A 19,897-nucleotide genomic window follows, 5' to 3' on the forward strand; every position below is an offset into this window, starting at 1 on the left:
ATAAGGCACAACTAAACTGCTGAGGCTGGCCTTCCACTTGTGATCCCCCTGCCTCAGCCTTCCAAGTAACTGGGATTACAGGTGTGTACCACCACACCCCTCAAATACTCTCAAATTTACATAGCCAAAACACAACCCTCAATTTCTAGCTTATAACCCTGATCCTCTCTAGTCTTCCACATCTCAAACTCTTTTCCCCCCATTCTACCACCAACCCACCAGGAAGTTCCTTCAGTTCTAGCTTCAAAGCATATACTAAATCAGTGCATTCCTCACCATTTCTACCACATTATCCCATTCAAGTTATGATTTCTCACCTAAGAAAACTCCATTAGCAGACTGGGGTTACAGCTCAGAGGTAGAGCACTTGTCTAGCATGTGTGAGGCACTGGGTTTAATTCTCAGCACCACATATAAATAAATAAAATAAAGATTCATTGACAACTAAAAAAATATGAAAAAAAACCCACCATTATCTTTTTAACTGCCACTCTCCCCACTTCCACCTACTATATTCTTCACAAGAAACCAGCCTGGGCTTTAAAATGTAAACCAGCTGGGCAGAAGAGTACACACCAGTAATTCTAGGTACTTGGAGGCTAAAGGAGGAGGATCACAAACTTGAAGTCAGCCTTGGCAACTCAAGAGACACCATGTTTCAAAACAAAATTTTAAAAAGGTCTAGGAGTGTAGCTCAGTGATAGTGCGCTTGCCTAGCATGCATCAGGCCCCAAGTACTGCGGGGGAAGGGGGAAGTAAACTAGATTATGTCACTATCCTGATCAAAATCCTGCAAGAGCATTTCATCTCAATCAGTCCAGACTCCTTCCCATTGCTGCCTCCTATGATCTACCTCCTTCTCAATGGTGCTTCTGCTCTCACCACTTTGAGCAGAACACTGTTCCTTGAACATGTCAAACTCAGTCTCACCCATCTGTCTTTGTAGCTGCGTATCGGCTAGATGGAAAATTCTTCATGTGGCTTGCACCCTACTTAGGATTCTGCTTGATCTTATTTCCCCTCACTGGCCTGGCCTGTCTTTCTTTCCTACCCCCTCTACAATCCTTTGCTATTCTTTATTTTTCTACATGGCTTTTTGTTTACATCTTATTCACTATATATATATATATATATATATATATATATATATATATATATATATATATATATATATATATATATATATATAAGGCTCCATGAGGGCACGCATTGTCTGTCTTATGGCTATAACACAAGTACCCACAATAGTGGCAGGTACATAACAGAAACCTGATAAAAATTTGCTGTACAGTCAGGCACAGTGTCTCAAAATAAAATATAACAAGGGCTAGGGATGTGGCTCAGTAGCTGAACACCCCTGGTTCAATCTCCAGTACTTAAAAAAATAATAATAATAAAAGCATATTATTACATTTTTAAAAATAGCAAGTATAATACACATTGCCAACTTTACCTTCCACTTCTATTTTTCATTTGTCATAGTATCTCTCAAGTGGCACAGACTTAATGATATAGAATTACATCTACTTCTTTACAGGTCCAAACATACTACTAATAAAATCATTAATACTATAAATTCTAGTTTTATATTTAATAGACCCAGGATTACAAACTCAAGAACCAATAATGTTCTTATTCAAGTTATGACTGTAAATAAGTAAAATGGGTTAGGGGACCACTAATGCACTGAAGAACATGTGCTTAATTTAAGGAGAATGCTGAGACTCTTACTAATTAACTGGTGTTTATGAGAATATAAGCCAAATGTGACTGATACATCTGACTTTTTTTTAAAGAGAACCTAAAATCTGGATTTATATGAGCTCTCCTAATCATTAAACATTACCAACTAATCCAAAAAACAACCTACTAATTCCAGTAAAATACCTCTACAGTCTGGCATCAGTTTACAACCTGTGCTAATAGGCAAAGCTCAGACTAAATTATAGTTAGCAAACAAATGGAAATGCTGTGAACCTTGACAATATTTAAGTGATAGATTCTGAGTAAAGATTTAAGTATATCATGTAAAGTCAATGATGTAAAGTTTGCTGAAAAAATAAAACTATGTGACTGGTGGAGACTGAAACAATACAAAAAATGAACTAAATAAACAATATATTTCATAGAGATGAATCAACTATTAATAAATGGTGAATCAATGCTTAAAAATAGTTTTAGCTATCATTATTCTAAGATATAGAAATTACCACCACAAGAACTAGAAAATGAACAGTGGGGTTCACACCAGAAGTGGGAGACTTTACCTTTTCATCTTATACCTTCTGTAACTGATGGAAAGCCATTATGGGATAAATTTCAAGTAAGACAAAAAGAAATTTCTCTTGTGCTCTGCTACAGGAATTCCTAATTTCTGTACTAATGCCAGCACCCTGTCCCATGCTTTGATAAGAGGAGAAATGTCAAAACGTAATATCTTTTAATCATTTGGTCCAAACTGTATGCTACAGATATTATTTGAAATTCTTTGATTTGGGACTGTTGATATTCCCTGATTTCAGGTGACTGTAATAGCTGCAAAGTGATTTTTAAACTCTTTCATTTATACTAATTTCAATATAAATGAAGTTTCCTTTTCTATTCATTTGGTATTGCTCATTTTTTGATGGTTCTGAGGATGAGAAAAGCAAATATGTATACTTTCTGTCATGATTTCTGGACTCCAGATAGACTGCTGGCCAATAAAACTGAAGACAAAGAAACTCAATAGAAACTGCTGCAATACTGTAGGTGTTCAGATATTAAGAAAGAGAATTATGCCAGGTGTGGTGGCTCACACCTGTAATCCCAGCTACTCAGGAGAGTAAGGAAGTAAGATAGCAAGTTCAAGGCCAGTCTGAGCAACTTAATGAGACTGTCTCAAAATAAAATTTTAAAAAAGGCTGGGGGTATACCACTGGGATAAAGTGCTCCTGGGTTCAATCCCCAGGACCAAAAAAAAAAAAGGGGGAGAGAGAAGAAGAATTAATAAAAGTTGTTGAGTCATGGGAAGGGGCTGTGGCTCAGCAATAGAGCACTTGCCTAGCATGTGAGAGGCCCTGGGTTCGATCCTCAGCACCACATAAAAATAAATAAAATAAAGATATTGTGTCCAACTATAACTAAAAAATAAACACTAAAAAAAAATTTTGTTGAGTCAAAGAAATTAAGAGTAAGAGATGACTCCAGTTGCAAAATGCAGGAAAGAATGGAGAAACTAATCAAGAATACAGTTTAGAGGAGGGCTAGGGTTGTGGCTCAGCGGTAGAGCGCTTGCCTAGTATGTGTGAGGCCTGGGTTTGATCCTTAGCACCACATGAAATAAATAAATAAAATAAAGATATTGTGTTCAACTACAACTAAAAAATAAATATTAAAAAAAAAGAATACAGTTTAGAGATGCCATTTAGCTTCTGTATGCAATTCTGTACACCTTTCCCCCACACATTTGTTGAACTAAATATCTGCCAGTGTGAACACGGATAAGTCCTATAAATAAACAGAGACATGGAAAAGTAATGATACCGGCTCAAAGGCCAAAAATCTGAAAGAAATGAAAGACTTAAGACCAGAAAGGCTTTAAAATAAAAACAAAAAAATAAGAGTATTACTCAAAGCATACTTTTCAGGAAGCTAATCCTGACTGACATCACACATGTGAGCACTATGATGCCAAATAAGACTGAGGAAAGCTGACAGGTCTCTTCTGAAACTCTTCAAGGCTACTTGAACATGCTTGAATACCATTCACTGATAAACTATTCAAGAGAACCAAGTTGTCTATTTGATAGTTTCAATAAGTTAAGATTATTTAATAGTTTTTGTTGTAATAAGAATTCTAATACAAAAAAATGTATTTTTTAAATTCTGAACTAAGAGTTAAAATTTGCAAGAACAGCACAATGAACTCCTTTCTTCCCTCAGATTCACCAAGTTTTACTATTTTTGTTTGACTTGCTTTATCACTCTCATTTTCCCTAAATTTTTGAAAATAAGTCACAGACACCCCCTTGGGCCCCTAACACTTCAGGATACACTTCCTAAGAACAAAGACAAAACAATTACCAAAATAAAAAAATACAACTATTTAACCTATAGATCTCAAATGTAGACAATTCTCCCAATAATGTCCTTTTCAGCAACTTCTGTTTTTCTTTTTTTTTTTTTTTTTTTTAATTTTTTACTATTTATTTTTTAGTTTTCGGCAGACACAACATCTTTCTTTGTATGTGGTGCTGAGGATCGAACCCGGGCCGCACGCATGCCAGGCAAGCACGCTACCGCTTGAGCCATATCCCCAGCCCTGTTTTTCTAGTCTAAGATTACACTATGTGTTTTGTTTTCATGACTCTTTAGTCTCCATTAGTGGGGGAGAGTTGGTTTCCAAGGCTTTGCTTTTTATGACACTATCCTCTCTAGTGAAGTACAAGACTGGTGTTTTAAACTGGGTGGTGGTGCACGCTTATAATCCCAGTGACTTGGGAGGCTAAGGCAAGAGGACTGCAAGTTTGAGGCCAGCCTTGATGTGGGGATGTAGCTCAGTGGTATAGTAACCCTGTGTTCAATCCCCGGTGCCTAAAAAAAAAAAAAAAGATGACAGGTGTCTTACAGAATGTCTGACAACTGGGGTTTGACTAATATTTCTACACAATGGGATTCAAAGTTATGCTTCTCAGTGCATCAAACCAGAAAGTACAGCATACCAGCAAATCCCATTCATTACTGGCAATATTAACTTTAATCACTTGGTTAAGGAGGTGACTGTGATTTTTATAACTCTTTTCATTCCTGAAAATTTATTCATTGACATTCTTCAGTTAGCAGAAACTTTTTTTTTTTTTTTTTGGTACCAGGGATTGAAGTGGTACCTAACCACTGAGCAACATCCCTAGCCCTTTTTTATATATATATATTTTTTATTTAGAGACAAGGTTTCACTGAGTTGCTTAGGGCCTCGCTAAGTTGCTGCGGCTGGCTATGAATTCACAATCCTCCTGCCTCAGTCTCCTGAGCTGCTGGAATCACAGGCATGCACCACAGCACTAAACAAAAACTTTTCTTTATATCCCATGTATTTATTTACTAATTAAAATTATGGATTCTTGTTTGATTCAACAAGTTTATAATCCATTTGCATTTTTATATTAAAATATTCCCAGATATGGTGACTGAGAATTGTTTCAAGCAGACCTCTAAGTCCTTCTGACATGTCCCCACCACATGCCTGAGTAGTCCCTTGCTCCCTGGCACAAGATGTTCCATTTTGAACCTTCCCTGTACCAGCCCTGGAATCAGCCATTTCTCTACAGGGCTGGGTCCTTGTAGAAAGAGATGACTTTTTAGAAACCAAGGTTTGTCTCAAGATACACTCATTGCTAATAGCATATCATTGCTTCTAGGCCCTCTCAACAGGAAGAATTAGGAGATTTTTATATATATATATATATGTTATATTTTTAAAAACTGTATCTAGTATAAGAAAAACAAATCATCTTCTACTGCAGCATTTAAGCAACACAGTTAACAGAAATGTCCATAAACAAACTGTGAAGTACTCTTAATTATTGGTTAATATTTCCTTTGAAACCTTGGGTAAACTGTTCTACTACACAGTAAGCTAGTCAAATAAATCTTTCAATTTTATGAATACACAACATTCATAAAATTGTAACTTGATCATTTCAGGTTTACAAGTCAAAATTAAAAGAACCTTTTTTCTGGTGATAAGAGTACAAAGAAGATTTAACAAAGCCCCAAATAGTTAGTATTTGACAAGAGAATAAAGAGTTTTATGCCATTTTGAGAAATTAATCAGAGAAGAAAAGTTTAAAATAATTAATTTTGAAACACTAATTCATTTGCCATGCCTCACTCCGATAAGAATTACTGGGATTCTCTGACGGTGTGACAGTCATTGAAAACAACTTTTCTACCATTTTCAGCCAACAAACAGATGTAGCTGAACCAGTAACTTTAAGTGAGAAAAAGGAAGCGGGCTATCCATAAAGACCTATGTGAATGTGCTGGATGTAGTCACTGGGTATTTGGTCCACACTGGCTGATCAAAAGCAGGCCAAGCAGGACGGAAAATACTCCACAGTTTCTGTGTTTGTTTTCCTAAATCTGTTCCTCAAGTTATGCAATCTCGTCACAGATTTTCTTGAGTAATCATTGAACCTAACCACCTTTATTAAAGACCTACTTTATTCCCAGAACTGAGCAGGTGTTCCCTCGAAGAACATCTCTCTGACTTCACCAGCAAGATCAGCAATCCCTCTTTTTACTTACTCTAGCATCTCCTCCTCACTCCACCTCATTCCCTGCCTTAAAAGACCCCAAAGTAATAGTGTATCACTTCAGCCCTGCTCTTGGCAGAACCCTCTCCATGATGAAATTCAGAGTTACACGTTTTTTGGTAAAAACACTGGCTCTTCATGTGCTACTCTGTAAACTGCCTAAGAATTCCCCAGCGACATCAGAAGCTCTCACATCACTAAGAATACTCTCTCACACCTTTTATATGTCTTTCCTTCAGTCTATAAAGGTGCTCAAATAACTTGCATATATTAAAAAAAATTATCAAAAATCCAAGCTTCTAAAAGAAAAACTCTTCCCCATTTTTTCAATTCATTGCAGTCTGGTTGTTATCTTGGACTCTTCCTTCTTCCTCACCCAAAAGAGTTAATGATGGTTACTGGATTCCTCTACTCTTCCCTACTCCAACCACCTGCGCTCAGCCCCCTCTCTCTTCTCACGTGGACTACCACAGCAGTAAACTAACTTATCTTCTGGCCTCTGAGTCTACACCAATGCCCCCTTTCCTATACCTCTGTGTTCATTGCCACGGGAACACTCTTAGTAAGACTCAAAACAAATCACATTTGACCACACATAAAACAAATCCATGGTTTTATAGTACCTAAAAATTAAAACCCAAGTCTTCATCACAGAATACAAATTCATCTATCAGTTGGCTCCTGACTTACCTCTTGCAGAAATTCCCATTGCCCTTGAGTCATCCGTACTTTTTGGTACGTAAGCTCTAGTCTCTATGAATGACATGTACAGCCTTAAAACCAAGCTGCCAAATGCCCTATGCTCACACTGCGCCACCTTATGGAATTCCCATGATTTCCTCCTGACTCAGTTTACTCTTTACCTACCTGTCAAGCTCTATCTAGTTCAGGTATCTCCCCTGTTAAGCCTTTGAGACTCACATGAATTTGAGGGCTTCTGTGACAGCATTGTATCTATGTATTAATCTCTACTAAGCATATTACACTTTAAAGTGGTTCATTGTTAATGCATTTGTCTCCTACTGTGAGCTCCTTGAAGTCAAAGGTTGCTTTTTATCCTTCACTACCTCCTCCATGCCTATAATCCCAATAGACGTTCAATAAATGCTACTGAATAAATGAAACTAAAAAGTACAACACAAAATAAGATTATAATTTCATACAAATAACATAAGCCTGAATGTTATAAGTTCCTACCTGGTAACTAACTATTTTTTTCCCATCACTTCTAGTCTGAGGTAAGGTTAAAGGTCCAGACACCACCCAAACATCTTCAAACCTCTCTGTCAGTTCACGACAGTACATTTCTATTCTGAAAAACAAACAAACAAACAAAAAAACTGACAAACATGCGGAAAAGCACATCACCACATCAGTTCCTAGGAAAGATAATAAAAATACTGCATTTGTGTCAACTTAAATGCAACCATGGCACAAAATATTATAAGCATATAGGCAATGGTGTTCTCAAAGTTTTATTGCCAAAAAAAGTTTTTTTTAAATCACACATGTAAACTTAACTATCTACATTCTTTCCTGTATACACTTAGCACACATTTTAGAATTGAAATTGTTAACATTTGTCAGGGCTTGGAGTATCACACTCAGTGGTAGAGCTAACATGCACGAGGCCATTTATTAGATCCCCCAGCATGGCATACACACAAAAAATCTATGCCATAGTTTTCAAAAAAATATTTAACCATTCCTATTGCAGGTCAATTTGGTTTATCTTAACATGTCTAATTAATGCAATACTGTATTAAATCCTTAGCATAAATGTCAAGGGCTAGAATAACTGAATAAATATTTTAATGAGGGCTGGGGCTGTGGCCCAGTGGTAGAGCTCTCATCTAGCGCTTGCGAGGCCCTGGGTTAGATCCTCAGTACCACATAAAAATAAATAAATAAAATAAAGGTACTGTGTCTGACTACAACTACAAAAATTAATATTAAAAATATTTTAATGGCTTGATTATATGAAAAACTGAAAAACTGTTTTTTAATGGAATTCTACGAATTCACTCTAAGTTCCAAAATATGACACAGTAGTTTCAAAACAACAAAAAAAATTATTTATTTCAAACTTACCAGATAAAAATGGTAAATGTTAGTTTTAATCTGCACTTACACTATAGTTGGAAGAGATCTCTAAATGAGATAACAGTACTTGTCATCATTCCTGTTCATCTAAAATGTAAAATTAAATTGTCTTATAGCATATATGTCCAATTATAAGTTAAAGTTTTCCTCCTAAAAATTTATCCAGTGGGAAAAGAAAATGTTAAATGTTCTCACAAGTATGTAATCAGCAAATCCAGAACATAGGAAGGAAATATAGGACAAACATCCTAGATCTTCAACAAAGAATTTATAAGAAAAAAGGGAAACCTACAGATTATAAGGAACTGAAGACATACATATATCAACCAAATCTAGGTACAGATCTTATTATAATCCTGATTAAACTAGCCAACAAAAATAAAAGACAATTAGGGAAAGTTGAACCTGGTAATAAAGAACTGCTGTTATGTATTTTAGGGGCAAATTTAGGGTATTTTAAAAGTATTTTTATCTTCTAAAAATATACATTGAAATACCTGCAAATAAAACAATATATCTGCAATCTGAATGGGGAGAAGTATGGTCATGCAGATGAAATGCATGTGGCCACGACTGGTAACTGTTGGAGTCTTCTTTTAGTGTGGTGTGCTCTTAATTCTTTTAAATCATAAAATACTATATGAGGAAAACACAATAGCCTGAAACTACCTTCATCAAAGCCAGTTTTAATGCTTAAAGAGACCATCTGAGAGAACTTAATGTCAGAAAAATGCAGACGGTCCAAAGAATTTTATATTTAAGTTTCATCAAAAACTGCTTAATGGTTATGTTGAGCAGTACCAACCTTTTTCTTTAAAAAACAGAAGCACTGGTATACAAGAAAAGAAAAAGAAAAAATGCCCTCTTTGGACACACTAAAAAAAAAAAAAAAACCAGAGATGTTACTGCCTCAGTTATTGACAGAAATATCATTAAGTTTCTTTCAAAATTTGACTTTCAAACAGTGGCAAATATATCAAAAAGGTAGGCTAAGTTTTGAAGTATATTTATCCACAGAAGGCTCTACACACAAAATATAGCAAAGAAAATGGTCCACGTCTCTAACTTTGGTGGGGTTACTTCTGAAAAACAAAGACAGACAGTACTATACATTCTCCTGTTACACCATTCATCTTCCACAGAATGTATTTTATAAACTTTCCACCTCACCTGTTCCAATATCCAGAATTATTATCAAAATTCTGAGGCACAATATTAGAAAGGTAAAAGGTTTCAGCCATGGCTTTCTGTGAAAAGAAATTAAAACAGTAACTTACACTGAAATATTTTACAAATCAGACATAGAAAAACCAGTTCTTATTAATCATTAGCTCTAGGGAATTAGTGACTACAGTTCTTGTTTACATAAAGGAATGCCATAGGTATTTGAGGACAGAAAACTCTATTCAAAATAAGCACTATAACAAATAAGTAGTTAAGTGTGCTTAGCTTTGCTTATCATTTACAAAATCAAAACTTATTACGTAAACTCTAAGAACTAAAAGTTTCCAATAAAGCTTAAAAGTGTTAATTCTGGTTTTAAGCATGTGGCTGAGAATTTCTCAAAAATGGTCAACTTTGAGGAATTTAAAAAGTATAGCACAGTTCAAAAGTGGCAGAGAAAAATCCCCTTTGTTCCTGGCCACAATAGGTTTACTCACTTCACACCTCTCACTCACATACACAAGGCTCTCCCTCACTGTATTCCTTTTCAAATATCTATACTGTCAATGTCATAATTACCATCTTTTCTTCAAACAGAGGCTCTCAACCTTAGATGCACAATGGAATAAACCAGGGAGCTTAAAAAACATTGATGCCTACATCCAACATCCAAGATTTCTGATTTAGCAAGTCTAGGGATTTTTGAAACCACTATCATAAAGATAGTAATCATCAACAATTCACATAATAAAATGCCAGTGTCATGAAAGATACTTCTCCCTTTCTGCAAGGGGTGGGAGCCAGGAAACTATTCAAAATTAAAGGGGACTTGAGAAATTGGACAACAGCCAGGTGCAGTGATGCACACCTGTAATCTCAGCAGCTCAAAAGGCTGAGGCAGGAGGATCGCGAGTTTAAAACCAGCCTCAGCAGAAGTGAGGTACTAAGCAACTCAATGAGACCCTGTGTCTAAATAAAATATACAAAATAGGGCTGGGGGATGTGGCTCAGTGGTTGAGTACTCGCGAGTTCAATCCCTGGTCCCAGCCCCTCCAAAAAAAAAAAGAAATAGGAAAACAGAATGTAATGTATGATTCATGATTAGATACTGGATCCCAAAAAAAACTATTATAGACATAATTGGGAGCATTCAGGAAACTTGACCATCAATTGTTTTTTAAATAAGACTCTACAAATATACAGAAATTCATTTGTACACACTTTTTGGTGTGATACTCTGGCCATAATATATTCTCCTTCTTAGATGACTCATGGCCCTGAACAATCTATTTAGGAAGAAATTGCAATTTTCTTTTGATGGCTTTAAAACATCTCAGATACATAAAAAGCCTGGCTACTAGATAAACACATACATTACACACATACACATGCACACACACATACATACTTATATCCATATAAAGTCCATGTACCAAAGTGTGATTGTAGTACTATCTTTTCAACTTTTCAAAATAAAAATGAGTGAGTTGGGAGCTGGAAGTGTAGCTCAGGGGTAAAGCACTTGCCTAGCATAGTTGAAGTCCTGGATTTGGATTTCCTAGACACCCCCACACACACATGCATGTGGCACACACACAAGGATGAGTGAGAAGCTTTAGTCTCCAGTAGTTTTTCAGTTTCTTTTTATGTGGCATTTAGTTTTCCTCATTCACCCTGCTTAAAAATGTCTTGGCATATGATTTAAAAGAGAGAGAGAGAGAAGAAAAATAAGAAACAGAGAATGGAAGTTCTCAAATTTTAAGATTGTGGCCTCTAGACTTTTAACCTCTAAGTCCCGTGGTACACATAACATCAGCCCCATATCCCTATCCTGCCCCAAATATGCCTACACTAGAAAATTTGTTATTTCCTGCTGGAGCCATGTGTCCTCGTGACCAGCCGCTTCCAACATAGTCCTCATTGAAGGCACTGAAGGCTGGAGGGATGTTGGGATCCGGCTTGAATTTACAATGTTTTCTGTCGGCATCACCTAAGAAAAACACACAAAATGGTTAAGTTGTCAGTGGACAAATATCCCTCGAAGTTCTCTAAACACAGCAAGCTGGCTGCTGCTGGCTGGCATCTCTTCAAGCAGCTAGTACTGGAGACTGCATGCACGTCTCGAGTTCCTGGGATAGTTCAGATACTTCATCTGAATTTAGAAAGGACTGACCCGGGAAAGAATCCTTTCATACAGGGTAGCTCTCTCATGATTTTGATTCTAGCCTTCCCAGTTCAAGGAAGATGATCATGGATAGTATTTAAGTAAAACAATGATCAATCAAATAACTCAAATACATAAAAAGCTTGGCTACTAGATAAACTCCTGTTTAAAAGAAAACAAAAAAACCGTGTGTTTTATACAATCATAATTTGACAAGTTTATTTGTACTGAAATAATGGATAAATATAGAAACAAAACAATTTGTTCTGGGCAGGCACAGCACGGAGGAGGGGGTGTCTCTGACATATTGCTCATTGCCTCTTAAAGCCATGACAACACAAATGTTTAAGTTATGAGCTCCACTCAGGAATTTCTAAAACACAACATTTTAGCATCACAAAGGAAAAAAGAAACTTCACTTTTGCTTATTTTCTGAAGCCTCCAAAATGGTTTGCCACAGAGGATATGAGCAGATTCTAATATTATATTTTCCACTGTCATCAGCTCAGAACTTGTTGAACTACAAGAACGATAAGGGCTACAGAATATACTCAACTGTTACTCAAACAAGTGTAAGATGAAGATCAATGAAGTCACTGATTACAGTGTCATTTTTTTGATCCAAGAAAATGTTAGGGGGCTGAGGTTGTGGCTCAGCGGTAAAGTGCTCGCCTAGCATGAGCAGGACACGGTTAGATTCTCAGCACCACATTAAAAAAAAAAGGCATTGTATTTCTGTCTACACCTAAAAATAAATAAATAAATATTTTTAAAAAATTTTTAAAATGATCAGATCCCAAGGTTCATAGAAAAGTACCTAATACCCAGCTTTCTGGAATCACTTCATAAAGAAAAAAATAACTGATAATACAGAATTATCATAAATAAACTTCTAAGTGTCAGTAACTTTGGAATTGCCTTCTTTCATGCCAACTTATCTTTGCCTGGCCCTCACTGCCCTTAAATCTCATTTGTGGAAATTTCCAAAGATGCAATAAGATGATCCCTTTCTTGAGGGAAGAGGTAAATTTACTCCTATCAGGCATCCAGCAGCATTACCAGTAGTGACCATATTAAACCAAGTTCAGGAATTAAGGTTCTCTCCTCTGCACAGGTTTGGGATACCAGTCTGCAGATGGGACAGTTTGTAGCCTCTGCCTCTCTGAAACAAGCTTCCCATTTGATGCCTCTGCTAATGTCAAGACAACTTTCCATATAGTACCCTACAGCATATAGGCAGGTTAGTTCTGATTTACTCTTCCCCAAGAGTATAGCCCTTTGGAGTTCCAGGTTAATGGGGGAGAAGTGTTTCCTATAAGACAACTTACCCTGGGTGAGCCCTAGTCTTTCCTTTAATCCTTCTCACCCTATAAGGCTGTGAAATCCAAGGCAAATTTGCAGGGACTGACCTTGTCTCTCTGTCTTTGCCCCAGATTTTGCCTGGCAATTCTCCAACATCCTGTTGGCTCTTCATTTTCTAAAAGTGATTTTTAAAAATTATTTTATATACTGCTAATAACATTATAATTTTCAGAAAGAGAATTAGCCTTAATAACTTAGTCTGTCAATACTGAAACCAGAAGACTCTTTACACCAAAGACAAGTAAAATCCAGGTGTACTGCTTTCTTTTTTCAAATATTAATTGGTTCTATTTTACTACTTTGAAACTACTTTGAAACTATTAATTGGTTCTATTTTACTACTTTGAAACTCAAGGTATTTACAATATAAAATGCACTGCTTTTCTTATATGCTTCTGAAAATGATAATTAATAGGAAAAAAATTAGTAAAGGAATTCCTTCTACATTGGGAACATTTTTGCTATAAAAATTTATTATAAAATCAAGCGGGCTTCTCTTGACATAAATTTATAATCAACTTTCAGTTTCTGTGATAAGGTTTTCAACTATATCAGCTTCCCTCTAGCAGAAAGTACATTCCAAGCCTCCTGCCATGCTGTGGGGTGTATACCCTAGAAAAGTACACATTCTTTTTAATATTAGCATTTTAATATTCAGATATAGCACAGATTTTAAAGCAAAATAAAAGTAACATATGTTCTACATAGCAAATTCAAATGCAAATAACAAAATAGGAACAAAACAACTGTAATGAAAGGAATACCCTTAACAGAAATACTAAAAAAAAAAAAAAAAAGCTATCCAAACTGAAAATAGATAGAGAACAATTTACAGAAAAGAACAATTCACAAAAATGTTATCCTTCCCTGATAATCAATTAAGCACAACTATAATCAGTTATTAAACTGATAAAAGTTTAAAAATGCTCATACACATATGGATGGGGAGGAAGGACAAACAGTAATGGTGGGAGAGTAAACTGGAAGGATCTACCTTGAAACAAATTTGATACTCATCGTCAAATTCTGATAATCTTGGTAGAATGAGAGACATTATTACCTTATATACATGTATGATTACACTATTGGAAGGACTCTGCACCATGTACAACCAAAGGAATGAGAACTTGTGCTCCATTTGTGTACAATATGTCAAAATGCATTCTACAGACATATATAACTAATTAGAACAAATTAAAAAAAAAAAAAAAGATTTGATAAATCTTTTTTTTGGGTACCAGCGATTGAACTCAGATGCACTTAACCACTAAGCCACATCCCTGAGTTGCTCAGGGCCTTGCTGCGTTGTAGGCTGGCTCTAAACTCATAATCCTCCTGCCTCGGCTACCCAAACTGCAAGGTCTCATAATCTTAATTAAAGAAATCTTGTAAAGACACACAATCAGACCTGCCTACCTCTCCAGTCTCACTTAACATCACATTCTCCCTTCTGTCCTTCTTTTAGTTTCCTAAAGGAACAAACTCACCTCTACACTGAGGCCTTCACAGATAAAAAAATGTGCTTCTTTGCACCAAGAATGTTCTTTTCCACATTCCATGGCCAACCAATCCCTATTGTCTAGGTAACATCCGTCTACCCTTTAGTCTACTTTATCAGAGAAGTCTCACTAATCAAAATTATGTTCTCTAATTATAATCTCTCATCATACTCTTTACTGTTCCTTAATTATGCTACCTTAACTTGTAATCACTTCCTTCAGAGAAGTTACCAATTATAATTACATATTCACGATAATTTAATAGGTCAATCTATTCCCCCAACTGAAAGTTTCATAGGGACAGAGACCATCTACTCTGGTCACTGCTATATCCCCAAGAGTTAACACAGTGCCCAACACACAGTAGGCACTTGAGGTAAAAAAAAAAAAAAAAAAAAAGGATGCTCCTTACAGCAACAACAAAACAGAGCACCCCATCTCAAGTGTCACGATTTGAATTCTGTCAGCCTCTGAAACAATTGGGAAGGATCTGGGGGCTCCCTGGCTGCCAAGCAGGGTCCATTTAATTAGTAAGCCATATAAGTATCATTTCCTACATGTGCTGTGAGGTTAAAAAAAAAAAAAAAAAAGGTTGAAAATATTGAATAACTTTGTTAAAAATTTAGAAACATCTTTCCCTGATACCTTTACTTCAATTTCTTTTCAACCACTTACCCATTATCTTATTTCTGGATATATGTTCGAGAACCCATCTAGGCACCCGCTTTGTCTGATCATAAGACAAGGCATGATTAGTATAACACCTAGTCTCTGTTCCAGTTATAGGAAATCCAAATTGTTCCAATACAGCCTTTTCTGCAGATTCTAAAAATTATAAAGGAGAGAGAAAGAGAGAGAGGACAAAAACAGCAAATAATTAGTGACTCTAATTAAGAACAAAAGATTATAAGAACAGGTGTGACATTTAAAAAGAATTAGCTCAGAATTCTACTCAACCATCCTTTGTTCACCATATGTCTAGCGTGGTACCTGGTACAGAACTGACATTCAAGAAGTATGGATGGAAGAGGTACTTAGTATCTCTTCTACCCAGTCATCATTTAGGGCAAATAGTTGCAATCAGTTTGTTTCTGCTTTATTTGCAATGTCCTTTGCAGTATATTCTGTCAATGGCAACAGAAAACCCCTATTAAAAGTTCTGTATAATATTTTTAAAATATATGTTTCAGGCGATCAACCAAATGGTAACATGAGTTATTACATTCTGTAGGTCCTATTTTCACTCCATGTCATGGTAATGAATCATTCCCGTGATTGAAGGGGAAAGAGCCTGCCTCTTTATTTTTAAAATTGAGCGTGGAGTTTAAGAGTGAATGTGGATTAAGTGTGGAGACAAAAATCACAGTCTTAGCTTAAGTTTTTTAAAACACTATCATTCAGGAGCTGGGGATATAGCTCAGTTGGTAGAGTGCTTGCCTTGCATGCACAAGGCCCTAGGTTCCATCCCCAGCAACACACACACACACACACACACACACACACACACACTCACAGACTATCATTCACTGACAGTCTCCTACTAAGGACAGAGATGTGCCTTGTAGCAAGACAATAAAATGGGGTACTGTTTTTTCCTAGGGGAAGAAACCAAGCACACTCTTTAGTGGCGAATCTTTCGGATGACTTCTTCAGTCTTCAACCACCAGATCAGTTCTCTTGCTCAAAAAGAGCAAGTCAGGGATAGGGATATGGCTCAGTGGTAGAGCCCTTGCCTAGCATGTGGGACTGGGGGCATACGTTCAACCTCAACACTCAAAAAATAAATAAATAAATAAAGGAAGTAACGAATTAAATTAAATTAGCATGTCTGAGAAAGTGCAAGAAACAAGACTTTGGTCTTTGTTCGGCAATAGATAAGGCACCTGGTAATTTGAGGAAAGGCTAGCGTATTATTCATTGGAACAGTGAAAATAAGGGTGGTTAGCTAATCTGCCAAAACTATGAGTTCATCTCCTTTTCCATCCATACTTCTTGAATGCCAATTCTGTACCGTGCTAGGCATAAGGTGAACAAAAAAAGACAGTCTCAACGCTGATGGGGCTAACGATCTAGTGAAGGACACAGGCATTAAAAAAAAAAAAATACATACCCTGGTGAATTACTCGGGGACGAAGGGAGAGATCTGCAGAGAAAATTAAGGTCGGGAAAGGGGGCAGGGAGGCCGACCGCGCAAAGGCAGAGAGGGGCGCGTAGGGTTTCGAGCTGCCACCTGGACCGGGCCCGGAGGGCGGGTCCACAGACTTACCGTCCGGCTCCCTCGCTGCCAACGCAGCCCCAGCGCCCCGGCTCCGAAAAAACTGCAGGGCCGTCAGCCCTGCTCCTGCCGCGCCCACTACAGCCCCGGCCAGGAAACCACTCAGAAATCGCCGGGAGCCTTTAAGTCTGGAAGCAAAACTCTTCGCAGCCATCTCTCCCGTGCTTCCAATCTTTTTGCCACTGCGCATGTGCACTGTGGGTCCGAAGCCCGACGACCAATCGCAGCCGCAGGATCGAGACACATGCGCGATCCGCAGTGCTGTGTTTCGAGCTTCCCAGAGATGCTAGATCCAGAGCCTAGACACGCCCTCGCAGCTTAAGTCCTTGCGCGCCCCCTGGTGACAAACCTGAAGGACCAGGAGCTACCCCCATCTATATCTGGCCGACCCACCTGGTAGTGTGGTAGAGTATGACGTCTTGAAGGTGGTGGAGGTGGTGTTACTGGAGACTGAACCCAGGGCCTCGTGCAAGGCAAGCGGCCTACCACGACGGACCCACATCCCACGTCTTAAGGTCTTAATAGTGTGCATACACAGTCCGAATACCTTTACTTTCATTGACTAGGTGAATAAACACTTGCACATGGTCCACCTCAGATACCCAGAATTGAGACTTAAATTCGAAATCTGGTTCCAAAATCTATGCCACACTGGCTTCTTTATGACACCTGGCTTCAAAGTCATATGGTTTCGAAATTATAACTTCTAAAAATAGCTTTGTACATCCTATAGAGTTTCTTGGCAAGCCAGTTCTCCGTGGTGGCTCAAGACCTTGGACCAGAGTGCAAAAGTTTGGAACCCCCTCAATTGCTTTCCACCTTGGGTTTGTTGCTTCACCTTTTTAGGCTTCTGTTTCCTTTTTTTTTAAGCCAGAGTACTACAACTACTTAGACCCTAGGGTTCTTGTAAGGATTAAAGGAGAGGACACATTAGGGCATTTAGTGAAGTGCCCAGGGCATATCTTTAAGCCCTCTATAAATATTAGTGATTTTTGAGCCACTTTGTCTTGATAGAATTTAAAATTTAGATTGCTGAATGCCTGTTGACAATATATTATGTGTATGTATACACACACAATGTATTTTTTTTCATAAATCCCCACTTAAAAAAAAAAAACTCACTGCAACACAATCTCCAGCTTTCCATGTGGACTTAGTTCTTTGCAGAACTTCATGTTTCCCATTTCTTAGACAACTAGTAGCAATATCTTTCGTCTGATCTCAGTGATGATCACTTAACTGTAGTACAGGCTGTTTTTGCCAGTCTCAAACAGGAGGCTGCCCCTCCCTAGCAGTACCTCTTCTGAAGTCACATTATATAATCCTGTGGGTCTCTGGCTCTGATTGTGTAAAAGTTAGGTCAACTAGAGTCATTTCTAAGGACTTTGGATCAGGCAACAAAGCTGTGACTCAAACTACCAGTCTGCAGCATTGTTTTCTGCCAAGTAGACAAATGAACAGATGCATCTGGTCCCATACTGAGCAATAATGGAAGAAATGCTGAGACACAGATAAGGTCTACAATGCTGTGTCGCTGGCTTTCCTCAAGCCCAACCTGCCTTTCCCAAGGCTTAGCTTGTTTTTTTTTCCCCCCCTAGGATCTTCTATTGGAGCCCCTTTTTGCCTAGTGGTTTCCATCACTTGCAATCAAGAATCCTGAAAATTCAACCAAATACTACTATCTATAGATTTCAAGGCTACTTTGGCAGCATCTACCAGAATGTTATTAAATACAGTCGCTTTAGAATCATTTCTCAAGGCCTTCACTAAATGCTGGGCACTGTGCTAAATTCAGAAAGAGATAATGGTAGATCATTTTCCTCATCCAGATCCTGCACTTGGAAGAAAGGGTAAATCCATACTTTGACCCCAAGAGGAATTGGTTGGGCTACTTGATATTGGGTAGTCAAACTTTCTCTGAGCCAGTTTGCTTACCTATAATATGAGGGGACTATGCTAGTTTTTAAAGTGTTAATGGAAATGGAGAAACCCTAAATGCTCCCTAGGGGTGCCTGACCAAATGGCCTGAGCCCTCCCATATTTGCTCTCAGACAAACCTGTTTTTATAAACCACCTCCTGTGTAAAATATCTTTTGGTGAAGGTTTCCTTTGCTGAAGGAAATATATGATCAGATGGGCCCTGAGGTTCAGCCTTTCAGCTTTTCCACCCCCAGGATCCTTTATCAAAAATGTCAGCCTTTTGCCTTCCTGTCATTCATTCTCCAGCTCCTCAGGGGCAATCGCTAACAAAAAGTGAGCTTTCTAAATCTGAAAGAACAGAGAGAGCCAAAGATTTACAAGCAGTCCCTAAATAAAAAGCCCCTTGATCAAAAATTCCTCCAGAAGTTATCATGCAGGTTGCTTAATCCTAATAAAAGACAAATTAAAAGGGGAACATTAAGCCCACTGGAAAGATTCAAAGGGTCTTTTCTGCACTTCAACATTTAAACACTAGTCTTGAGCCCTGCAAAATACATTTTTATTGCAGAAAGCAGGTACTTTGAGGCTTTCCTGTTTTCTTGGTTAGGTTGTAGAGGCCATAATTATTTTATTACCAAGGAACCAACCATGTTTCAGTTTAGTGAGACTTAAGTTAGGATCTCCAAAACACGAGATTTGGTTTACTGATTCAGATCTAGGGGCTCATGCCTTTTTTTTTTTTTTTTTAAGTAGCTTGCTAGTGACTGGGGTACTTAGCCAAGTTTGGCAATGGCAGGACTTGTATTCTGCAAGTTCTGAATACAACTTTCCTTCAAGGCTTCTCTGTTCCCACTTATAAAAATATTGCTCAGGGTCATTTGCAAAGTATAGGAATGGGTGGGAGGGTGGGATCTTGATGATCTGGAAAACACACCCCTGCTCTGCAGGAACTTACCCAGAGTCCCAGATCAGTTCATTTATGAGAAGCCTGCAGTGTTCCTAAGTAGGCCCTGGACTTCTCAATTACAGAAATGAAGAACTGTGCTTGGCTCCAGCCCCACCACAGACTAGGTCTGCAGCCACCAACAACAGCATGTGAATCAAGCAGAACTCA

At 37.7% G+C, this 19,897-nt stretch overlaps 1 protein-coding gene across 4 annotated transcripts in view; it reads right to left on the minus strand.

The window, feature by feature from the left end:
- EXOG (exo/endonuclease G) overlaps positions 1-17,046 on the minus strand; it is a gene marked incomplete at its 3' end in the record, with an annotated part of 30,015 nt that extends 12,969 nt beyond the window's left edge. The window contains exons 1-6 of one of the 4 annotated variants that reach the window (XM_081285679.1): positions 16,855-17,046; positions 16,699-16,731; positions 15,264-15,413; positions 11,414-11,553; positions 9,570-9,646; positions 7,494-7,608 (exon numbers count right to left, since the gene is read on the minus strand). In XM_081285679.1, the coding sequence (XP_081141805.1) occupies positions 7,494-7,608; positions 9,570-9,646; positions 11,414-11,553; positions 15,264-15,413; positions 16,699-16,731; positions 16,855-17,017 (678 nt within the window). In that variant the 5' untranslated portion in view covers positions 17,018-17,046. Of the gene's footprint in view, positions 1-7,493; positions 7,609-9,565; positions 9,647-11,089; positions 11,391-11,413; positions 11,554-15,263; positions 15,414-16,698; positions 16,732-16,854 lie in introns of those variants that run through there. The other 3 variants (XM_081285680.1, XM_081285682.1, XM_081285681.1) reach the window with 3 other exon arrangements.
- Positions 17,047-19,897: the final 2,851 nt, after the last annotated feature.

The sequence above is a fragment of the Spermophilus citellus genome, assembly GCF_964194105.1.
Source record: "Spermophilus citellus genome assembly, chromosome: 3".
Taxonomy (NCBI): Eukaryota; Metazoa; Chordata; class Mammalia; order Rodentia; family Sciuridae; genus Spermophilus; species Spermophilus citellus.